General features: G+C 47.1%; 1 protein-coding gene across 1 annotated transcript in view; it reads right to left on the minus strand.

Moving 5' to 3' along the window:
- The window catches only part of BTD (biotinidase), a 179671-nt gene that overhangs the window by 29764 nt on the left and 131358 nt on the right, over window positions 1-18549 (minus strand). The window contains exon 3 of the mRNA XM_078664029.1: window positions 1130-1276. Within this exon, the coding sequence (XP_078520155.1) occupies window positions 1130-1276 (147 nt within the window). The remainder of the gene's footprint in view (window positions 1-1129; window positions 1277-18549) is intronic.

The raw sequence follows: 18549 nt of genomic DNA on the forward strand, positions 1-18549 counted from the left end.
CAAATGAGGTGGCATGGGCCGCATCCCAGTCCATTGTTGTTTGATGCACCAAGTGATGACCAGTGGCCGAGATTCATTCAAGAGTTCAATCCATAGCTTTTCGTAGACTTTAGTGAGTCGCCCTATGTGTGCCGGGTATGGCCAGACGTGGGTCCGGTCCGTGCACACCGTGCCACTAGAACCAAGATATACCTGGCTGATAACCCTAATAAGGGCATAACCAGCCTTGGATTGTTTGTGTTTTGGTTGGGGGAGGGGGAATGGGAGGGGGCATGGTAGTTCAGACTGGACTCTTCCTATTGGAGCAGGGTCAAAAGTGATTTGCATAAAGCTGGGTCTAAACCAAGGTGGCATGGTGAGTGAATTAATGATGGCTTGGGATGCGGCGCCGAGTGATTACCAGTGGTTGAGATTAATCCAAGCATTCCATCCATCACTTGTTTGTATACTTTTGTTTTAAATATTCAGCAAACACTTTGCACCCTTTGTTTTTACCATACAATAGGCTTCCCTACACGTAAGCTAGGAAAAGTGTAATCATGTAGTATATGCCGAAGGCAAATTTTATTTGCACAGTGAAAACTTATTTAAAATGAGTTTTTTTGTGCTGTTTGCAGTTAATAATCTGAAAAAATATAGAGGACACCATTAATAAATTAATAATAGATTTTCAATCTTATCACAGCATTCATCAACAACAATACCTTTGCAGATTTTTATTTCTATAAAGAAATCTCTATTTTTGCAGGGGTATAGTGGGTTCTGTACTTGCCACATTCCTAAAACGTGCATTTTATGTGAACTTTACATTTTAAAACATATAAATTGAAAACATTGTCATTGGGTGCTTGATTCTGCAGTTTTGATATTTTATATTTTTAGGTTTCGAATTTAGCTGCTGCAGACATGGTTTTCAGCACTTTGATCCAGTGGGCAGAGAGAGGTCAAGAATGAATCATGGTGAACTGTTGTGACATGAATGCTGCTCACTGGAGGACACACAAGACCCCCAGAGCTCCAGCACTGGTGCAAGGATGCTCCCCACCACCCTACTCCTCGTCCTGCGCTCAGAAGACGGATGATGTGAAATAAAAAGGGGTGTCAGGACCACCGTGGACGGGGGTCTTACCTCTGTGTCGTTGAAGCGAGGCTCCAGGCACGGGTTCCAGGCCTTCGGGGGCAGCGCAGGCTCAAACTCCAGGAAGGGCCCGATGGACTCCCGCGTGAAGTTAAACCCATGGATGCCATCTTCTGGAAACACAATGATCTGGGCGCCCTGTGCTCAAAGTGAGAAAGAAAAGAAGGGGTTACAGGAAAGTCTAACATGAGGAAACATCAAAGTTCTGGACGGTTATACGGTTATTGTGCCAGCAGTGCTAAAATAAACCCGGGTAACAATTGTTGCCTGGAAGGGTATGATTGATGGGGATTGGACGGGGTAAAGGGAGAAGGCATGGGCGGTAAATTACGTTCTGGGTAATTTTGCGTTCAGCAGAGAATGCGGAATTGCCAAAAATTCCGCGATCCGCAGCTTCGCAGAATTCTTTGCTTGTTCGCACTTTCAAAATGCGTGTTCACGAGATATTTCTCCCCGAGCACGCAAACAGCGTTCGCGAACAGGAAAAAAGCATCGGGAACGGGCAGAACAAGCAATTCTGCGTGTTTGCCGAACTTGTGCGTGCTAGCGGGGATTTTTTACCTGTTCGCAGAGCTTTGCGTAGCCCGACTACGCAAATTCCGGCCACCCCTAAAAGAGAGAGAGGAGATACCACTCCAAGTGACCAAGTGTTGCCGCAGTTTTGAGACCCAATATTTCCAGGTCCAGAAACACCATACCTGCTCCCAGATATACAGAGCTTTGGGTTTGCGATAACTAGTAGCACATTTTGGGGAATTCGCTATTTCGCAATCACAAACAGGGATGTACAAAGTGGGCAGCAAACAGACCTACCTCAATATTCATGAGGTAGGTTTGACCCATTGGGAATCGCAAAAATTACAGGGATGTTGGCCGGCTGGTGTCTATGGTTCAACTTCACCCGGAAGTCAATAGGGCCCTTCCTGGAGTTTGAGCCGGTGCTGTCCCCGAAGGCCTGGAACCCATGCCAGGAGCCTGATACGGAGGTTAGAGCCCGACCACTGTGGTCCTGACACTGCTTTTTATTTCATATGGAAAACAGAGTGTTCCCTTTCCTTATTCAAATACGATTTGTTACAAAATTATAAACGTGAATATATGCTTCTGATAATTTAGCCAAAAGGGGGTATTGTAACTTCCCCAAAAGATATACCCATGAGACCTCTCAATCCGAGAGGGCAGTCAAACCCTAAGCAACTGAAAAAAACGCAACAGAAAAAATACAATGCATCAACGAGTAAACATAAAGCAAACAGTTTTAAAACTAGAAACACATATCAATCGTTCCACAAAGGACTATACATTATTTGTATTAATAACACTTTTATCCAATTCATAAAGCACATCAATATCACACAATATATGAAAAATGGTAAACATTGTTTTAAATTGGGTGCAGAATTTTAAATTTTATATTTGTAATAGTTGTTTTTAATATATATATATTTTTGTATATATTATGTGATAGTGATGTGCTGATGGGCTTTATGAATTGGATAAAAAATTAATGGGTATAGCTTTTGGGGAAGTTACAATGCCCCCTTTTGGCTAAATTATCAGAAGCATATATTCACGTTTATAATTTTGTAACAACGATTCTTATTTGAATAAGGAAAGGGAACACTCTCAGTTCTCGGTTTGCACGCCCCGCCCCTTTTCTGTGTTAAAAGGGGCAACTCTCTTGAGATTGGTCTTTTTATTTCATATCACCAGTCTCCTGTGATTGCTCTTCAATAAAGCATTTCTTTTTTTGATTTGAATGCAGCCTGTTTTCCCTAAAGGAAAACTGGGTGTGTTTCAAAAAGAAAAATGTAAAGTTTCCTTTTCATTTTTTAAGAGTAGCAGTGGTCAGTGGGACAGACCACTGCCTAGTATGAAAAAAGTTTTTACAAACATTCGCAAAGGGGAAGGGTTCCCTTGGGGTCTCCTCCCCATTTGCAAATGGGTTACCACCTACTTGAAGTAGACGGTAAAATACGTTTGATTTGCGACTGCATTTTGGTTGCAAAACATTCCTACATACCACCGTGAGTCGCTATCAGATGTGACGCTCTTAACACACCCCTTAATACCGATTCCCAAACCCATTTTGCGACTTGGTAATAAGTTATCCAATCGCAAAATAGGGTTCTGTTCATAAAAAATGCTTTTTGCAGTCGCAACCTGCCACATCCTGCGAATTGGGCCCTTTGCAACCTAAAAAAAGCTACGTACATCTGCCCCCTCGTTCTACCAGGTTAGAATTCACACCCTGTGAAATCATGGAGGAAGGGGACAGGGGCTGCGGATAAAGACTCAGCCCGGCCCCCACCTGCCCCCTCCGGTACCACGAGGGGAGCAGACAATGCTATAGCACCCCCACACACCTTGGACCCCCTGAGCTGCACCTCCCAACCCCGCAGATATTCATCACCCTCTTAGGGCAGTGTCAAAATATCAGTATTAAACTCTCTGGAACCATGGACAATCTATGCCAAGGAACCTAGTAATGCCAGGTCTAGGGAGTTATTCCCCATTCTCAGAAGTTGACTTGTGATGCCAGTGAATTCACACTGGGACAGAGGGCAGAACTGTTACTTTTAGCCCAATTTCTCCCCGATTACTTAGACGGGCGGGGCAGAGTCTAAGAGCCCAGCGACTCCCAAGAACAGAAGCCTCCAAGAAAATCCATTCCCTTGGACTGAAGTACAATGAAAGTCACTCACTGCAACAGGCTGAGTGCAAGAGAGCCAGTCACTGGGATGGAGCACGGAGGATAAACACTACATGTCTCAGCCTTGCTGGGCTCTAAGGAGCACATGCACAGGGGGGGGGGGGGGCTTCCTAGGGGAGGGTCTGGTGTATGAAATGCCCCCCTCTACACTCTCAACAGTGACGCGCCTTCTCAGCAGGACAGCCAGGTGGATTCATTGGGGGCAGGAGGAACTTTCTATCCATGAACCCATCAATCCGGAAGTGAGCCTCCTGTGGGCGTGGCTTTCCTGTGGAAGGTATTTAAGTCATATCCAGAGTGAATCCTCAAGAGGCGGTGCAGGCTGAAGGAAGCAGGGGAAAGGGGCAGTGAACTAAGAAACAATGCAGCACTGAACGTGGAAAAAAGCATTTGTAGGATAAAGACAGAGAGATATGACTAACTGAAGACATTCAGAAATATCGAAAATCCAAAACCATTCACTGAGTCTGGGTATTTGAATGTAAACATTGGCTTGCTCAGACCTCTTAAAGGGAAGCCCAGGAAACAGGACAGCTGGTTGTGATGGTGGAGCGAGTCCTCCCTGTGCACACAGGAAAGGCACCTGATGCAGGAGTCCTGTGGGTAAAATCCCTCTAAGAACACTGCCTGCTGCACCTGTCTCTCAGTCTCTCCTCTCCCCCAAAATGCTTTGGAAAGGCTCCATGGCAACCTGTGCCTTCATATCACGAGGACATGCAGAAAGGCATGGCAAGAGGGGGCATGAGAAGGCTGACGAGGGGATAATCTGTGGCCGCCCGAGGCCACCGTAGGTGCCCACTCAGGAGGTGGCCCCTTTAGTGACATCAGGCTTCCCATCCCTTTCCACCCCCTCGCGTCCCCAGGTGGAGGGTGGTGGAGAGGAGGAGCCTCGTGAGGATCCACGACATGTCCGGTGCCGCAGGAAGGCTGGGCGATGGGTACTTAAGTCCCCATCGCCATGCTACAAGCCTCTTTGTGGGACCGGACGCGCCGTCGAAACCCGAGCTGTAGGACACGCAATCTTCCTCCCTACCGCTTACCCTGCGTGTGGGAAGGGGGATAAAGTCTGAACTTTTAATGTTTTCTTTATCGTTGCAGGCGGAGTTACAGGACGATCTGGAAGCAGAGGGGTACAGAAGTGTACCTCAGCGTGGCACATAGGGGTGCCTGAGCCTAACACCAGGGGCCTCAGGGGAGGTTCCTGGAACCGTTGTCGGCGCCCCAGTAGTCCTTCGGGCGGTTGTGGGCCTGAGCAACCGGGGGTTTGCCTAGCTATGCTCCGCCCAAAAGGGGTGTGAGGCAGAAGGAACATGGTCAGGTGAACCTTGAAGGATTACCAGAAGGGGCAGCACAGAGGTGGTTTGCCACGGTGCTGCCCGGCTCCTCAGGCGGGCAGGTGGCTAGAATGCTGCCTGCCCTTGGATCGCCCGTAAGCTAACCCACATTGATTACATAACGTTGTATGCAATAAACCTGCAGCAGCTTTTCCCAAGTGAACATTGGTGTGGTGTGTGTTCTTTGCGGGAATGCATGCTGGGAAGGGTGGGGGACCTGTTGCTATGATGTTACTATATGCTCTGCCTGCCTACAGGATCTATTCATGCCACTTCCGCCGGAAGTCGGTTATTAGCCATGAATTGAACGAGAACAGGCATGCGTGGGATGGACTGCAAGGGAAAGCTTTCATCTGGACTGGACTGCACACTGGGGCATATATTAGGACTGGACTCCAGGCAAAGGCGTCCTCTGGGACTGGGCCCTACAGAGCCAGCCTGCTCCATGGGTTCGAGGTAAGTCGCCCCCTCACCCATGACTATGAGACTCGCTGGGGGGGTGAGGGGGGGCTAGTGTCAGGGGCACCTGCTGGGCCTGGCACAGGCTGGCATCTGTGCGGCTCTCTCTCTGGTGCCCTGCCTCTCACCCACACGTCTCCAGGATGAGACATTCATCGCTGGGCAAGGGAGCCAGGGATGACTCTCCGGGGGAGCCAGGAAATGTCAACATCGTGAACAAACCCTTAAGAGCGTCCAAGACAGAAGAGGTCCAAATACCGACACCGAGGAGAGGGCCAGAGGCTGGCGCTGCTGAGAAGAGGAAGGTGCCAGCGCTCACGGTACATGATACCCGCAAGAGTCTTGTTCGCGCTATATAAAACCTTCAAATAAATAAATAATAAATGTACAGCATTACCGATACTCGCTGTAATGCAAGCATTACTGCCACTCAGGGCTCCTGAGCAGATGTACCAGCGCTCACGGTACATGTAAGTCTTAGCTTCCCAGTAACTCCAGGATGGGTGCTGCCAATTGATCTATGACGATGCCCCCCGGACTGAAACCTTGAACACTGTACACACCACGGAGCCGGATCAACATGGCCCATGCCTGATGGAACTTTGACGGAACTTTCGATGGACCTTTGAAGATGCCCCCTGGGCAGATACCAAAACTGTTTGTACTTACCGCGGTGCACGAGCGACCTTGGCCGATGCCCGATGGAGCTGTCATATGCAGCTATAGAGGAGTCTGTCCTTGGTTTCACCCCTCGGCCTTCACCTACCCAGCCGGTCATCTGACATTGTATTCCTCGTTTACCCGTTGTGTTTCCTTCCCTGCCCCTCCTCCTCCCTCTGTGGTTCTTTGATTTAACTGATGTAATTTTCGTAACCTGTAACTCGCTGATCCTCATGTAAAGCGCTCTGATACCTCCGGGTCTAGACAGCACTATATAAAACTTTTCAAGTAAATAAAATAAATGTACAGCATTACCGATGCTCGCTGTAATGCAAAGCATTACTGATCCTCATGACTCATTACGAGATACCAGCGCTCACTGAAAATGTACAGTATTACCGAAACTTGCTGTAATGCAAAGCATTACTGACACTCATGACTCACGAGAACAGGTACCAATGCTCACGGTAAATGTACAGCACTACCGATATTGTAATGCAGGCATTACTGAAGAGGTACCAGCGGTCACGGTAAATGTACAGCATTACCGATACTCGCTGTAATGCAAAGCATTACTGACAGTCACGACTCATGAGATGAGGTACCAGCGCTCACGGTAAATGTACAGTATTACAGATCCTCGCTGTAATGCAAAGCATTACTGAAGAGGTACCAATGTTCACTGTACATGTACAGCATTACCGATGCTCGCTGTAATGCAAAGCATTACTGCCACTCATGGCTCATGAGAAAAGGTACCAGCGCCAAGATAAATGTACAGCATTACTGATACTCGCAGTAATACAAAGCATTAGTGACTCATTACAAGAGGTACCACCGCTAACTGTAAATGTACAGTATTACAGATCCTCGCTGTAATGCAAAGCATTACTGAAGAGTTACCAGCACTCACTGTAAATGTACAGCAATACCGATACTCACTATAATGCAAAGCATTACTGTTCCTCACAGCTCATTACAAGAGGTACAAGCAATCACAGTAAACGTACAGCATCACTGATCCTCACCACTCTCTAGAAGAGGTACCAGCGCTCACGGTATGTACAGCATTACTGATACTCACTGTAATGCGAAGCATTACTGACACTCAGGGCTCATGAGAAGAGGTACCACCGCTCACGGTAAATGTACAGCATTACCGATGCTCGCTGTAATGCAAAGCATTACTGAATAGGTGCCAATGCTCACGGTAAATGTACAGCATTACGGATACTCGCTGTAAGGCAAAGCATTACTGAAACTCAGGACTCATTACAAGAGATACCAGTGCTGATGGTAAATGTATAGCATTACCGATGGTCGCTGTAATGTAAAGCATTACTGAAGAGGTACCAATGCTCACGGTAAATGTACAGCATTACGGATACTCGCTGTAAGGCAAAGCATTACTGAAACTCAGGACTCATTACAAGAGGTACCAGTGCTGATGGTAAATGTATAGCATTACCGATGGTTGCTGTAATGTAAAGCATTACTGAAGAGGTACCAATGCTCACGGTAAATGTACATCATTACGGATACTCGCTGTAATGCAAAGCATTAGTGACACTGACAGCTCATTACAAGAGGTACCACCGCTCACGCTAAATGTACAGTATTACCAATACTTGCTGTAATGAAAAGCATTGCTGAAGAGGTACCAATGCTCACGGTAAATGTACAGCATTACCGATACTCACTGTAATGCAAAGCATTACCAACACTCACTTCTTATTACGAGAGGTACATGCAAAGCCTTAATGTTCTCACAGCTCAGAAGTATCAGCACTCACGGTAAATGTACAGCATTACCGATAGTCGCTGTAATGTAAAGCATTACTGAAGAGGTACCAATGCTCATGGTAAATGTATAACATTACAGAAACTCGCTGTAATGCAAAACATTAGTGACACTCACAGCTCATTACAAGAGGTACCAATGCTCACGGTAAATGTACAGCATTACCGATACTCAATGTAATGCAAAGCATTACCAACACTCACTTCTCATTACGAGAGGTACATGCAAAGCATTACTGTTCCTCACAGCTCAGAAGTATCAGCACTCACGGTAAATGTATAGAATTACCGATACTCGCTATAATGCAAAGCATTACTGCCACTCATGTCTCATTACGAGAGGTACCACCACTCACTGTAAATGTGCAGCATTACCGATACTCGCTGTAATGCTTTGCATTGCTGAAGAGGTACCAACGTTCACGGTGAATGTATGGCATTCCCGAAACTCAACATAAATGCGAAACATTACTGACACTAACAACTCAGAAGCATCAGCACTCACTGTAAATGTACAGCATTACCGATACTCACTGTAAAGCAAAGCATTACCGATCCTCACGACTCATGAGAAGAGGTACCAGCGCTCATTGTAAATGTACAGCATTACCGATACTACACTCACTGTAATGCAAAGCATTACCGATCATCACAGTTCAGAAGCATCAGCACTCACTGTAAATGTACAGATTACCAATACTCACTGTAATGCAAAGCATTACCAACACTTATTTCTCATTACGAGAGGTACATGCAAAGCCTTACTGTTCCTCACAGCTCAGAAGCACCAGCACTCACTGTAAATGTACAGATTACCGATACTCGCTGTAATGCAAAGCATTACTGATCCTCACGACTCATGAGAAGAGGTACCAGCGCTCATTGTAAATGTACAGCATTACTGAAAAGGTACTAATGATCACTGTACATGTATAGTATTACCGATACTCACTGTAATGCAAAGCATTACTGTTCCTCACAGCTCATTACAAGAGGTACAAGCAATCACAGTAAACGTACAGCATCACTGATCCTCACCACTCTCGAGAAGAGGTACCCGCGCTCACGGTATGTACAGCATTACTGATACTCACTGTAATGTGAAGCATTACTGACACTCAGGGCTCATGAGAAGAGGTACCAATGCTCACAATAAATGTACAGCATTATTGATACTCGCTGTAATGCAAAGCATTACTGACACTCACGAGAACAGGTACCAGTGTTCACGGTAAATGTACAGCATTACCGATGCTCGCTGTAATGCAAAGCATTACTGAAGAGGTGCCAATGCTCACGGTAAATGTACAGCATTACGGATACTCGCTGTAAGGCAAAGCATTACTGAAACTCAGGACTCATTACAAGAGGTACCAGTGCTGATGGTAAATGTATAGCATTACCAATGGTCGCTGTAATGTAAAGCATTACTGAAGAGGTACCAATGCTCACGGTAAATGTACAGCATTACGGATACTCGCTGTAATGCAAAGCATTACTGACACGCAGGGCTCATGAGTAGAGGTACCAATGCTCACGGTAAATGTACAACATTACCGATACTCGCTGTAACGCAAAGCATTACTGAAGACGTACTAACGCTCATGGTAAATGGTAAATGTACAGCATTACCGATACTCGCTGTAACGCAAAGCATTACCGATCCTCACGGCTCATGAGTAGAGGTACCAGCGCTCACTGTAAATGTACAGCATTACCCATACTTGCTGTAACGCAAAGCATTACCGATCCTCACAGCTCATGAGAAGAGGTACCAGTGCTCAAGGTAAATGTACAGCATTACTGATCCACAGAGCTCATTAGAAGTATCAGCACTCCATGTAAATGTATAGCATTACTGATACGTATGATAAATATACAGCATTACTGGTAATCACTGCAAGCGTACAGCATTAGCGACCATCAGCGCTCATTAGAAGTACCAGCACTCGCTGTAAGTATTCAGCATTACTGATAGTCACTGTAAGAATTCATCATTTTAATGATAGTCAATGTAAGTATTCAGCATTACAGACCCTCACAGCTCATGATGAGAGGTACCAGCATTCACTGTAAATGCAAAGCATACTCCTGCTCACTGCAAATATACAACATTACTGATACTCATAGTTGATGAGGAAGCACTAGAACTCACTGTAAATGTACGATTCAGAAAAGGGGGTGGTGATGAACAGAGTGTCTGAATTAAGCAGACCACTCTTACCCAGTCCAAAGATCAGGGCTTGATCCATCACCGTTATTTATCTCACTGCCCCATCCCAGCTCAGAACCTGGCTATATGCAAATTAGTCTGGCCCTGGCCCAGTGCATCATGGGAACAGGGCAGACCAAACTACCAAGCCAATTCTTCACCAGAAAGGAGACAAGCTACCGGGGACCGGTTTCTGGCATTTCAGCCTCTTCGGCCCGGCTTGCTTGAATCCTGATGGAGCAGTGAGAAAGGGACTCATGTCTGAGTATACCCCGCCACACCTATAGTGGCCAAAAACGATTCAGAAAAGGGGGTGGTGATGAACAGAGTGTCTGAATTAAGCAGACCACTCTTACCCAGTCCAAAGATCAGGGCTTGATCCATCACCATTATTTATCTCACTGCCCCATCCCAGCTCAGAACCTGGCTATATGCAAATTAGTCTGTCCCTGGCCCAGTGCATCATGGGAACAGGGCAGACCAAACTACCAAGCCAATTCTTCACCAGAAAGGAGACAAGCTACCGGGGACCGGTTTCTGGCATTTCAGCCTCTTCGGCCCGGCTTGCTTGAATCCTGATGGAGCAGTGAGAAAGGGACTCATGTCTGAGTATACCCCGCCACACCTATAGTGGCCAAAAACGATTCAGAAAAGGGGGTGGTGATGAACAGAGTGTCTGAATTAAGCAGACCACTCTTACCCAGTCCAAAGATCAGGGCTTGATCCATCACCATTATTTATCTCACTGCCCCATCCCAGCTCAGAACCTGGCTATATGCAAATTAGTCTGTCCCTGGCCCAGTGCATCATGGGAACAGGGCAGACCAAACTACCAAGCCAATTCTTCACCAGAAAGGAGACAAGCTACCGGGGACCGGTTTCTGGCATTTCAGCCTCTTCGGCCCGGCTTGCTTGAATCCTGATGGAGCAGTGAGAAAGGGACTCATGTCTGAGTATACCCCGCCACACCTATAGTGGCCAAAAACGATTCAGAAAAGGGGGTGGTGATGAACAGAGTGTCTGAATTAAGCAGACCACTCTTACCCAGTCCAAAGATCAGGGCTTGATCCATCACCATTATTTATCTCACTGCCCCATCCCAGCTCAGAACCTGGCTATATGCAAATTAGTCTGTCCCTGGCCCAGTGCATCATGGGAACAGGGCAGACCAAACTACCAAGCCAATTCTTCACCAGAAAGGAGACAAGCTACCGGGGACCGGTTTCTGGCATTTCAGCCTCTTCGGCCCGGCTTGCTTGAATCCTGATGGAGCAGTGAGAAAGGGACTCATGTCTGAGTATACCCCGCCACACCTATAGTGGCCAAAAACGATTCAGAAAAGGAGGTGGTGATGAACAGAGTGTCTGAATTAAGCAGACCACTCTTACCCAGTCCAAAGATCAGGGCTTGATCCATCACCATTATTTATCTCACTGCCCCATCCCAGCTCAGAACCTGGCTATATGCAAATTAGTCTGTCCCTGGCCCAGTGCATCATGGGAACAGGGCAGACCAAACTACCAAGCCAATTCTTCACCAGAAAGGAGACAAGCTACCGGGGACCGGTTTCTGGCATTTCAGCCTCTTCGGCCCGGCTTGCTTGAATCCTGATGGAGCAGTGAGAAAGGGACTCATGTCTGAGTATACCCCGCCACACCTATAGTGGCCAAAAACGATTCAGAAAAGGGGGTGGTGATGAACAGAGTGTCTGAATTAAGCAGACCACTCTTACCCAGTCCAAAGATCAGGGCTTGATCCATCACCATTATTTATCTCACTGCCCCATCCCAGCTCAGAACCTGGCTATATGCAAATTAGTCTGTCCCTGGCCCAGTGCATCATGGGAACAGGGCAGACCAAACTACCAAGCCAATTCTTCACCAGAAAGGAGACAAGCTACCGGGGACCGGTTTCTGGCATTTCAGCCTCTTCGGCCCGGCTTGCTTGAATCCTGATGGAGCAGTGAGAAAGGGACTCATGTCTGAGTATACCCCGCCACACCTATAGTGGCCAAAAACGATTCAGAAAAGGGGGTGGTGATGAACAGAGTGTCTGAATTAAGCAGACCACTCTTACCCAGTCCAAAGATCAGGGCTTGATCCATCACCATTATTTATCTCACTGCCCCATCCCAGCTCAGAACCTGGCTATATGCAAATTAGTCTGTCCCTGGCCCAGTGCATCATGGGAACAGGGCAGACCAAACTACCAAGCCAATTCTTCACCAGAAAGGAGACAAGCTACCGGGGACCGGTTTCTGGCATTTCAGCCTCTTCGGCCCGGCTTGCTTGAATCCTGATGGAGCAGTGAGAAAGGGACTCATGGCTGAGTATACCCCGCCACACCTATAGTGGCCAAAAACGATTCAGAAAAGGGGGTGGTGATGAACAGAGTGTCTGAATTAAGCAGACCACTCTTACCCAGTCCAAAGATCAGGGCTTGATCCATCACCATTATTTATCTCACTGCCCCATCCCAGCTCAGAACCTGGCTATATGCAAATTAGTCTGTCCCTGGCCCAGTGCATCATGGGAACAGGGCAGACCAAACTACCAAGCCAATTCTTCACCAGAAAGGAGACAAGCTACCGGGGACCGGTTTCTGGCATTTCAGCCTCTTCGGCCCGGCTTGCTTGAATCCTGATGGAGCAGTGAGAAAGGGACTCATGTCTGAGTATACCCCGCCACACCTATAGTGGTCAAAAACGATTCAGAAAAGGGGGTGGTGATGAACAGAGTGTCTGAATTAAGCAGACCACTCTTACCCAGTCCAAAGATCAGGGCTTGATCCATCACCATTATTTATCTCACTGCCCCATCCCAGCTCAGAACCTGGCTATATGCAAATTAGTCTGTCCCTGGCCCAGTGCATCATGGGAACAGGGCAGACCAAACTACCAAGCCAATTCTTCACCAGAAAGGAGACAAGCTACCGGGGACCGGTTTCTGGCATTTCAGCCTCTTCGGCCCGGCTTGCTTGAATCCTGATGGAGCAGTGAGAAAGGGACTCATGTCTGAGTATACCCCGCCACACCTATAGTGGCCAAAAACGATTCAGAAAAGGGGGTGGTGATGAACAGAGTGTCTGAATTAAGCAGACCACTCTTACCCAGTCCAAAGATCAGGGCTTGATCCATCACCATTATTTATCTCACTGCCCTATCCCAGCTCAGAACCTGGCTATATGCAAATTAGTCTGTCCCTGGCCCAGTGCATCATGGGAATAGGGCAGACCAAACTACCAAGCCAATTCTTCACCAGAAAGGAGACAAGCTACCGGGGACCGGTTTCTGGCATTTCAGCCTCTTCGGCCCGGCTTGCTTGAATCCTGATGGAGCAGTGAGAAAGGGACTCATGTCTGAGTATACCCCGCCACACCTATAGTGGCCAAAAACGATTCAGAAAAGGGGGTGGTGATGAACAGAGTGTCTGAATTAAGCAGACCACTCTTACCCAGTCCAAAGATCAGGGCTTGATCCATCACCATTATTTATCTCACTGCCCCATCCCAGCTCAGAACCTGGCTATATGCAAATTAGTCTGTCCCTGGCCCAGTGCATCATGGGAACAGGGCAGACCAAACTACCAAGCCAATTCTTCACCAGAAAGGAGACAAGCTACCGGGGACCGGTTTCTGGCATTTCAGCCTCTTCGGCCCGGCTTGCTTGAATCCTGATGGAGCAGTGAGAAAGGGACTCATGTCTGAGTATACCCCGCCACACCTATAGTGGCCAAAAACGATTCAGAAAAGGGGGTGGTGATGAACAGAGTGTCTGAATTAAGCAGACCACTCTTACCCAGTCCAAAGATCAGGGCTTGATCCATCACCATTATTTATCTCACTGCCCCATCCCAGCTCAGAACCTGGCTATATGCAAATTAGTCTGTCCCTGGCCCAGTGCATCATGGGAACAGGGCAGACCAAACTACCAAGCCAATTCTTCACCAGAAAGGAGACAAGCTACCGGGGACCGGTTTCTGGCATTTCAGCCTCTTCGGCCCGGCTTGCTTGAATCCTGATGGAGCAGTGAGAAAGGGACTCATGTCTGAGTATACCCCGCCACACCTATAGTGGCCAAAAACGATTCAGAAAAGGGGGTGGTGATGAACAGAGTGTCTGAATTAAGCAGACCACTCTTACCCAGTCCAAAGATCAGGGCTTGATCCATCACCATTATTTATCTCACTGCCCCATTCCAGCTCAGAACCTGGCTATATGCAAATTAGTCTGTCCCTGGCCCAGTGCATCATGGGAACAGGGCAGACCAAACTACCAAGCCAATTCTTCACCAGAAAGGAGACAAGCTACCGGGGACCGGTTTCTGGCATTTCAGCCTCTTCGGCCCGGCTTGCTTGAATCCTGATGGAGCAGTGAGAAAGGGACTCATGTCTGAGTATACCCCGCCACACCTATAGTGGCCAAAAACGATTCAGAAAAGGGGGTGGTGATGAACAGAGTGTCTGAATTAAGCAGACCACTCTTACCCAGTCCAAAGATCAGGGCTTGATCCATCACCATTATTTATCTCACTGCCCCATCCCTGCTCAGAACCTGGCTATATGCAAATTAGTCTGTCCCTGGCCCAGTGCATCATGGGAACAGGGCAGACCAAACTACCAAGCCAATTCTTCACCAGAAAGGAGACAAGCTACCGGGGACCGGTTTCTGGCATTTCAGCCTCTTCGGCCCGGCTTGCTTGAATCCTGATGGAGCAGTGAGAAAGGGACTCATGTCTGAGTATACCCCGCCACACCTATAGTGGCCAAAAACGATTCACAAAAGGGGGTGGTGATGAACAGAGTGTCTGAATTAAGCAGACCACTCTTACCCAGTCCAAAGATCAGGGCTTGATCCATCACCATTATTTATCTCACTGCCCCATCCCTGCTCAGAACCTGGCTATATGCAAATTAGTCTGTCCCTGGCCCAGTGCATCATGGGAACAGGGCAGACCAAACTACCAAGCCAATTCTTCACCAGAAAGGAGACAAGCTACCGGGGACCGGTTTCTGGCATTTCAGCCTCTTCGGCCCGGCTTGCTTGAATCCTGATGGAGCAGTGAGAAAGGGACTCATGTCTGAGTATACCCCGCCACACCTATAGTGGCCAAAAACGATTCACAAAAGGGGGTGGTGATGAACAGAGTGTCTGAATTAAGCAGACCACTCTTACCCAGTCCAAAGATCAGGGCTTGATCCATCACCATTATTTATCTCACTGCCCCATCCCAGCTCAGAACCTGGCTATATGCAAATTAGTCTGTCCCTGGCCCAGTGCATCATGGGAACAGGGCAGACCAAACTACCAAGCCAATTCTTCACCAGAAAGGAGACAAGCTACCGGGGAACGGTTTCTGGCATTTCAGCCTCTTCGGCCCGGCTTGCTTGAATCCTGATGGAGCAGTGAGAAAGGGACTCATGTCTGAGTATACCCCGCCACACCTATAGTGGCCAAAAACGATTCAGAAAATGGGGTGGTGATGAACAGAGTGTCTGAATTAATCAGACCACTCTTACCCAGTCCAAAGATCAGGGCTTGATCCATCATCATTATTTATCTCACTGCCCCATCCCAGCTCAGAACCTGGCTATATGCAAATTAGTCTGTCCCTGGCCCAGTGCATCATGGGAACAGGGCAGACCAAACTACCAAGCCAATTCTTCACCAGAAAGGAGACAAGCTACCGGGGACCGGTTTCTGGCATTTCAGCCTCTTCGGCCCGGCTTGCTTGAATCCTGATGGAGCAGTGAGAAAGGGACTCATGTCTGAGTATACCCCGCCACCCCTATAGTGGCCAAAAACGATTCAGAAAAGGGGGTGGTGATGAACAGAGTGTCTGAATTAAGCAGACCACTCTTACCCAGTCCAAAGATCAGGGCTTGATCCATCACCATTATTTATCTCACTGCCCCATCCCTGCTCAGAACCTGGCTATATGCAAATTAGTCTGTCCCTGGCCCAGTGCATCATGGGAACAGGGCAGACCAAACTACCAAGCCAATTCTTCACCAGAAAGGAGACAAGCTACCGGGGACCGGTTTCTGGCATTTCAGCCTCTTCGGCCCGGCTTGCTTGAATCCTGATGGAGCAGTGAGAAAGGGACTCATGTCTGAGTATACCCCGCCACACCTATAGTGGCCAAAAACGATTCACAAAAGGGGGTGGTGATGAACAGAGTGTCTGAATTAAGCAGACCACTCTTACCCAGTCCAAAGATCAGGGCTTGATCCATCACCATTATTTATCTCACTGCCCCATCCCTGCTCAGAACCTGGCTATATGCAAATTAGTCTGTCCCTGGCCCAGTGCATCATGGGAACAGGGCAGACCAAACTACCAAGCCAATTCTTCACCAGAAAGGAGACAAGCTACCGGGGAACGGTTTCTGGCATTTCAGCCTCTTCGGCCCGGCTTGCTTGAATCCTGATGGAGCAGTGAGAAAGGGACTCATGTCTGAGTATACCCCGCCACACCTATAGTGGCCAAAAACGATTCAGAAAATGGGGTGGTGATGAACAGAGTGTCTGAATTAAGCAGACCACTCTTACCCAGTCCAAAGATCAGGGCTTGATCCATCATCATTATTTATCTCACTGCCCCATCCCAGCTCAGAACCTGGCTATATGCAAATTAGTCTGTCCCTGGCCCAGTGCATCATGGGAACAGGGCAGACCAAACTACCAAGCCAATTCTTCACCAGAAAGGAGACAAGCTACCGGGGACCGGTTTCTGGCATTTCAGCCTCTTCGGCCCGGCTTGCTTGAATCCTGATGGAGCAGTGAGAAAGGGACTCATGTCTGAGTATACCCCGCCACCCCTATAGTGGCCAAAAACGATTCAGAAAAGGGGGTGGTGATGAACAGAGTGTCTGAATTAAGCAGACCACTCTTACCCAGTCCAAAGATCAGGGTACAGCATTACTGATACTTAGTGCTCATTACAAGTATCAGCACTCACTATACATGTATACTGATACTCACAGCTCATGAGAAGAGGTACCAACAATCACTGTAAATGTACAGCATTACCGATACTCACTGTAAGTATTCAGCATTACTGATAGTCACTGTAAGTATTCAGCATTACTGATAGTCACTGTAAGTATTCAGCATTACTGATACTCGCTGTAAGTATTTAGCATTACTGATAGTCACTGTAAGTATTCAGCATTACTGATACTCACTGTAAGTATTCAGCATTACTGATACTCACTGTAAGTATTCAGCATTACTGATACTCGCTGTAAGTATTCAGCATTACTGATACTCGCTGTAAGTATTCAGCATTACTGATACTCGCTGTAAGTATTCAGCATTACTGATAGTCACTGTAAGTATTCAGCATTACTGATAGTCACTGTAAGTATTCAGCATTACTGATACTCACTGTAAGTATTCAGCATTACTGATACTCACTGTAAGTATTCAGCATTACTGATACTCACTGTAAGTATTCAGCATTACTGATAGTCACTGTAAGTATTCAGCATTACTGATAGTCACTGTAAGTATTCAGCATTACTGATAGTCACTGTAAGTATTCAGCATTACTGATACTCGCTGTAAGTATTCAGCATTACTGATAGTCACTGTAAGTATTCAGCATTACTGATAGTCACTGTAAGTATTCAGCATTACTGATACTCACTGTAAGTATTCAGCATTACTGATACTCACTGTAAGTATTCAGCATTACTGATACTCACTGTAAGTATTCCGCATTACCGGTACTCACTGTAAGTATTCACCATTACCGATACTCACTGTAAGTATTCACCATTACCGATACTCACTGTAAGTAATCAACATTACTGATACTCACTGTAAGTATTCACCATTACTGATACTCACTGTAAGTATTCACCATTACTGATACTCACTGTAAGTATTCAACATTACTGATACTCACAGCTCACGACAAAAGGTACCAGCAATCACTTTAAATGCAAAGCATTACTGATCACTCATCGTAAACGTAGAGCTGTACAAATGCTCACAGCTCATTAGATGGACCAGCACTCACTGTAAATGTAAAGCTTTACTAGTACTCCCATCTCATTAGAAGCATCAGCAACCACTGGATGTGCAGTTATTTACTGATCCGGGTCATTAGAAGAATCAGCAATCACTGTGAGGCAAAGAGTTACGGACACTCACAGCTTATGAGAAATATCAGCAATCACTCTAGTCGCAGAACATTACTGAGACTGTATGCTGGGGCGTGTGAGAGTAGG

The sequence above is a fragment of the Lissotriton helveticus genome, chromosome 10 (assembly GCF_964261635.1).
Source record: "Lissotriton helveticus chromosome 10, aLisHel1.1, whole genome shotgun sequence".
NCBI lineage: Eukaryota > Metazoa > Chordata > Amphibia > Caudata > Salamandridae > Lissotriton > Lissotriton helveticus.